The 6,983-nt window shown below is 37.9% G+C and overlaps 1 protein-coding gene across 1 annotated transcript in view; it reads right to left on the reverse strand.

Annotated features, from left to right (window-relative positions):
- Nucleotides 1-3,057: 3,057 nt before the first annotated feature.
- Nucleotides 3,058-6,983, reverse strand: part of mdm2 (MDM2 proto-oncogene) — a 7,706-nt gene continuing 3,780 nt past the window's right edge. The window contains exons 5-7 of the mRNA XM_079654615.1: nucleotides 6,944-6,983; nucleotides 6,650-6,833; nucleotides 3,058-6,292 (exon numbers count right to left, since the gene is read on the reverse strand). Coding sequence (XP_079510741.1) covers nucleotides 5,823-6,292; nucleotides 6,650-6,833; nucleotides 6,944-6,983 — 694 coding nt within the window. The 3' untranslated portion in view covers nucleotides 3,058-5,822. The remainder of the gene's footprint in view (nucleotides 6,293-6,649; nucleotides 6,834-6,943) is intronic.

Raw genomic sequence — 6,983 nt, forward strand, 5'->3', positions numbered from 1 at the left:
TCTTCTTCATGTCTCTTCTACATCAACTTGTGTCCCCTCTTCTCCATGTCTCTTCTACATCAACATGTGTCCCCTCTTCTTCATGTCTCTTCTACATCAACATGTGTCCCCTCTTCTTCATGTCTCTTCTACATCAACATGTGTCCCCTCTGTGGAAAGAGACTCTGAAAGTTTCAGGAACAAAGATTCTCTCTCTTTTTGATCCATTTCTATAAAAACCTGTCTGAAAATGAGCTGATCAGATTTTGGCCACTTTGTGATGTCATAACGATGTTTTGTCTTGTGTAACCTTTAGCCAATCAGCAACCAAGGTAACCCCCCCCCCCCACCCCTTATCACCTGAATCTCCTCCTAGAGCACCATTGAGTTCTTTGTAACCAAATCTCTCTCAGAGGGGCGTGGGGAGGGGCTCCTTATTTTCATCTAAAGTAACAGACAGAGAATCAGCACTTTGGAAACAGGGCTGAAACAGAGGGGATTATGGGTAATGCTGCAATGATCTGGTTGGTGTTTCAGCCAATCAGAGACAGGCTCTGGATATTTCTGAGACCTGTGATATATTGATGAAGAACAGTATAATAGGGGACCTTGGTTTTGAATGTTACCCACTGGTTCTGATGTGTTTACCGTTGTAAAACCGTTTGTACGTCGACTCTCCCATTGCTTATTCTCGTTGTAGGAAGTGAATGGTTTTTGGATGGACTGGACCAAGTGTTAGTTTTAAAAGCAGGCAGAAAAAAATGTCTTTACTTTGGGGTCTGGAGCCCAAATCTATGAGTCTTCTGAGGGAGGGGAGACGTGGGAGAAAATCCAGATCCTCCAAGTTCAGAATATCCAATAAAAGATGTTTATACAAATGGAAAATCTACTTTTATTCCTTCATTATTTTGGCGTATTTCAAGAAATACAACAAAACATCCTTGTAATTGAGTGCTGGAATTTGTATACATTTCTTTTCATTTTGCTGCAGCTTTTAGTAGTTGTTCAAAAATATCTTTTAATTTTGAAATAGAAATAAAGTACATTAAAAAATATATATATTAAATAAAAAATTAAATAATATTAAAAAATGTGCAAAAAATAATATTTACAGTAAAATAAAATATAATAATAATAAATTAAATTAAAAAAGGAAACATTTGCAATACCAATAAAGTAAATGCAAAATGTAATATTATATGAACATTATAAATTAGCATAAACTATACTAATAATATTTGCAATACAAATAATTACATTTAAAAAAAGGGAAAATGTGTAATAAAAATAGAGTTAATAAATTAATAAAATATAAAATACATTGGAATTAAAGTAAAAATCTGATATTAAAGATACATAAAATAATATATAAAATAGATGGATTAAAATAATAATAATTAACTATTGTAAGTGTTTTTAAGCATTAAAAAAGCAGTCGATACGCATTTTTAGAGAAGCCAAAAGATGACTCAAAAGGTGCTCTTCAACCAAACCGGAAGTCAGGTGTTGTAGTTAAACCGTTGATTGACAGCAGCTGCAGTGGATGTTCTCACAACCTTTGGAGGCAATTAAGGTAATTATAAGCCTTACAATTGACTTTACAAGCACAATACAAGTATTTTAAGATTCGCTTTGACTTACACTTCCTCGATATATCGTATCTTTGACATTTATTTGAGAGTAAACAATAGTAAATCCGCCCAGAAGTCATAAGGAAAAAAAGAGGCTTCAAACTTGCTTGAAAATTATCACATTTTAACGTTTTATTTACTATAAAAGTAATTTTGCTATTTCTTTCTGCACGTGCATTGGTTCATTGTAAACAAGGAGAAGTAATGGATAATTCGGGATAGTTTAACTGGTGAGAATTAGCTCATTTATGAAAGAAATATAGGATTCAAAGTAACATGTGTGTTATTATCAACCAATCATAGAGCAGAATCTGGTCATATTTAGACATTTACACATTTTAAGTATTTTTTCTGTAACTCTTTCAATATCAGAAAAAAGTAGAGAGTATAAAACCCTTTCCTGATTGATTACATTTTGATGAGTGTAGAGCCACCTTTGTCCAGAAGAGGGCAGTATACACTTTCTAAAAAGGTGGATTCATGATTTCCTAAAAGTAGAAGTACTCTGATCTTGTTCTTGAGTAAAAGTAGAAGTACTCAGATCTTGTTCTTGAGTAAAAGTAGAAGTACTCAGATATTGTTCTTGAGTAAAAGTAGAAGTACTCAGATCTTGTACTTGAGTAAAAGTAGAAGTACTCAGTTTGTGTACTTGAGTAAATGTAGAAGTACTCAGATCTTGTACTTGAGTAAAAGTAGAAGTACTCAGATCTTGTACTTGAGTAAAAGTAGAAGTACCAGAGTGTAGGAATACTCTGTTACGGTAAAAGTCCTGCATTCAAAATGTTCCTCAAGTAAAAGTAGAAAAGTATTCTCATCAAAATATAGTGAAAGTAGCGACAGTAAAAGTAGTCATTGTGCAGATTGGTCCATTTCAGAATAATATATATGATATGTTTTATAATGATTGATCATGAAAGTGTTCTCAAAGCTGGTAAAGGTGCAGCTAGTTTGAATGACTTTGTATACTGCAGGGTAGCTGGTGGATTTACTCCAGGTGGAACTAAAGTCTGATTCAACACTTGATTATATTTCACATCATTCATCCAGATCTGTGAAGTAACTAAAGGTATTAAATACATGTAGTGGAGGAAAAGTACACCATTTACGTCTGAACTGTAGTGGAGGAAAAGTATGAAGTAGCATAACATGTAAATACTCAAGTAAAGCAGCACCTCTTTTCACCCTCTGTCTGAAACCAGAGCCCAGTCTGCTCTGATTGGTTAGCTGGCCGGCTCTGTTATGTCCCGCCCCTTAGCCTATCACGTACAATGTGTTGGAGCGCTAGCCAATAGGAGCATGACTGCGTATGTGAAACAATTATCCTTCTAGAAAACGTCTGGTATGTTGAGTCTTTTCATGTATTTAATTTTAAAAAATGAACTTATTTAGTACATCTGGTTGATAGCTTTGAGTAATAAAGCAAATATAGAAAGTCAACAACAACAAGTAAACAGAAGTCATATTTTATTCAGCTCAAACAGAAAAATATTAGAGATCTTCTTATTTAAATGCTCACAGCTTAAAATACACACGAGCATCTTAAATAAACAAAATAAATAAAAAGACACTCCTTGGAAGTTTCCTGGGAAGAATATAGACCTGTCAGTGCACTGCAAGGCAAACATATATTATATGGCAAATATAATAAATTAAAGACACTTTTTATAGTATTTCTTATTTAGATATTCACATTTTTACAAACATATTACATATCTCTTTCCAGGAAACTGTCAAGGAAATAATTAAGCCCTTAAGACAAATATTCATGGGTCTATTACTCTGAATAATCTCTCAAATATTTACAAAAAAGAACTCTGTAATGCGTCACTAAGTAAAGCGACAATCGGGTTTAATCGGGATAATTTATAAATAATATTTGTGTACTTTTTAAACGATATCATCATATTCACATTTAGATCTCTGAGGATAAAGTTTCATCTTGGAAGAAGAATTGATAGCGCCAATAAAAGGGACTTCTCCTTTTTAGGTACATCTACCAAAAAAATGCTGTTTACTGTACGATCCAATTTGAACTCCCGGGGGGGCGTTTGAAAAAAAAATGCAACGAGAAACAGTGAAATCTAGCTAGCTAACTTCAGCTAACTTTATGCTAGCGGCAACATGGATCGATCTTTTGTGAAATTACCTAAAGTGAGAGAGGAGACAGCGTCTGACAGAAAACGTGTCACTTGCACACTTTTTCGCTGTCTGTGGAGACCGTTGACGGGCGGCTCCGTTCGCTGACGGGCGGCTCGGTTCGCAAACGGCCGGCTCGGTTCGCTGACATCAATAATAATAATAATATCAATAATAATTGGGAGTGGGGGCGCGGATGTTCTTATGTTCTCCGAGGGGAGGCTCACCTTCCCACACTTTGGAACAATCATAACCTATTGACTGCAAACCATTTAAAAACAAAGCTGGGGAGGATTAAGGTTTTAAATTAAATCTCTGCAGGACATTAATGGGGAAAATTGTATATTCTTGACTTTCAGAAATTGGTCAAAAACACTCTCCTTTTACTTTGAGAATAAGCTCTGCCTGTAAACCCTCAGATTTGAAAGAACATCCTTTTCTGAGTCCCAAACAAATAGTGTTGTTTATTTATAACGATCTTAGCTCTCAGAAATATATAGGGGAAATCCACTGACTTTAGGACAAGAATTGGATTCAATGTGTTCATGTTAGTGCTTCAAAAAACCCAAACCAGTATATGGGTCGTCCACTAGCGGCCCACTGCTCCTGGTTCTAGGATGGGTTAAAAGCAGAGAACAAGTGTCACTGTGTGTGTGCTGTGTGTGAGACCATTAAAGAGGGGTTCATCCCTCCCATTCTATCTAACACTAAGAATTAGACCCTTATTGTTCTTTGTGTCCCCATTGGCTCTTTCTTACATGTTGTGTCCAGGAGTAAGATGACCCTCTCAGGGGAAGGTTACTCGTTCCCTTACGGATTGAATAGGGTTAAGAACTTCTAAATGATGAATCTCACCTTTTCCTTACGTGGAAAACTCCCTAAATCTGTCTCGACTGCAGCTAAAAAGATTATAGTCCAACGTTGGAAACCTCCTCACGAGAGCTTTTTGAACACTTCTTACCTTGAACTATCTTCAGTGAGAATCAACGATGCAAAACCTGATCTGATATCTAACTTAAAAAGAGCTCCTGGTCGAGTAAGGATGCTTGAAGGAATCCAAAGCGTTGAGCAACCTGGATTGTTTTCTGTGTTGAAGATGTTGCGATAAGAAATGTATGATAAAGTATAGAATGATCCATAAAGGAAATGTCTATTTGTCTTTTTAATTAGAATCAAAGTTAGTGTTTTATCCGGGAAATCTATTAAATTAAACATCACGAGATCTTTTTAAGAAACAACCTGACACTTAGAGTTTTTACAAGGTATATTTACTCCGTTGTAAATAAATGATGCATTGAAACTTGACACAGAAAAGTATAATCTAACATCAGGAGTGTTCCTTATGTCCTCTCTCTAACGCGAGACATTTCAGAAGAAGAAACGAGGGGGAGAAAAACTGCTTCCAAACGAAAAATTATGTAATTGACATTTAGGTTTAAGCATCATTTTGTCAATTTCCCATAAATAAAAACAAACAAACCTGAGAGCGCACTGACGCTCAACATAAGACGTGTTTGTTTATAACCAAAAATATGCACTTTCTCCCTTCTTCTTTAGTAAACACCACATTTCCTTCTATTTTTTAAATTGAACTATTTGAATACGTCGAAGAACTTTCTCAATGATAAGAAACATCATTATTAACAAAAACAAGTCAAAATGACACGAGTGGGAAACAATGCGTCTCACACAGAAACAGGAAGTGAAAGAAGAACAGAACATTGACAAAAATGGTTTAGATTTTAGTCTCTTTTTTAGGCAGTTGTTGACAAAAAATTAAATAATTCCAGCTTCCTGAATAACAGACACCTAAAGCGAGAGACGAACGGACGCAAGTCAACTGAAATTTGGTACGTATGGAGTGGTGCAGGAATGAGCATGTGTCCAACTTCCTGTTCGCTCTCATGTTTTTTTAAATGCGTTTGAATGAAAAGATTAGCCGCCTTTAGCTTAGCATCGGGGATGTTAAGTCATGTCGTTCCTTTGTAGTGTCTATCCTGCTGAACAGAACCTCTACGTGTCATAAGGGTTGAGATGAAGGAACCCGGGAGATGCTGGATGTTATTCTGGGATGTTCTAGCTGAGGTAGGTTAGGACGACGGACTGGATGGGCAGCCTGCACACGGGACACAGCTTGTTCCTGTTCTTCAGCTTCCTGGCGCACACGTAGCAGGACATCAGGTGTCCCGTGTTTCCGTGAACGATGCAGCCGTTCTTCGGACGCGACTGACAGATGAGACACGGATCCAGACAGGACTCGGGAAGACGCCATTCTGCAGAAACACTGCGCTCCAGATTAGGGACTCCGGCAGGAGGACGAGGAGTGTTGGCGGAAGATGGGAGGAGCTCCTGGGAGTCGATGGAGGACGAAGAAGGCTGGGAGTCAGGAGTGCTCTGCTGCGAGGACGAGGACGGCAAGGAGGAAGAGAAGAGCTCCTCAGAGTTTGGGGCTGAAGAGTCGGAGAAGCACTGAGACGAAAGAGGCGTCTCTTTGGACCTTTTCCCATCGGGGACGTCCACTCCTTCGTTCTCCTCACCATCTGAGCCTACAGGAGACAAAGCGGACATCAGTTAAGGATGCACAAGTACGAGAGAATTTCAAATGTATTGCAAAAGAAAATGTACGTCTAATATCGATCGTTCTGTTATTTCCCACATTTTGCAATCTACTTATTTATATAAATAGTTATCACCGCAATAAACCGTATTTCATTTCATATTCTGTTCTTGTTCTATTTACATGTGTATAGACTTCTTGCACTACTTATTATTTGTATGTTATTATATGTTGCATGTTGGAGGAGCTCAGGTCAGAAGAACTTCATTTCCATTTCTACTCTATAGCTTTTGAGCATATGACGATAAAACCTTTGAATCCTTGCAGGTAAACAGCTTCTCTCTACCTGGAGTCTCTCTGGCTGCTAATTGGTCGGTGGGCTTTGTGGGCAGGTCTTTGGAACTGGAGGAGGCGGGCTTTGGGGGGAGTGACGCTTCAGACAGCCAATCCTGGCGCAGCGTCCAACAGCGAAGACATTTTCCGGGCAGAGGTGGGTTCAACTCGTCACACTTCACACAGCGCCAGTAATCCTGAAAGAGAAACACACACTGTTAGACCTGGTGTGTGTGTGTGTGTGTGTGTGTGTGTGTGTGTGTGTGTGTGTGTGTGTGTGTGTGTGTGTGTGTGTGTGTGTACTCACAGCTTCAGTGATCTCTGTGTCTTCATCAAACGAGTCGTTA

The sequence above is a fragment of the Notothenia rossii genome, assembly GCF_949606895.1.
Source record: "Notothenia rossii genome assembly, chromosome: 10".
Classification (NCBI taxonomy): Eukaryota; Metazoa; Chordata; class Actinopteri; order Perciformes; family Nototheniidae; genus Notothenia; species Notothenia rossii.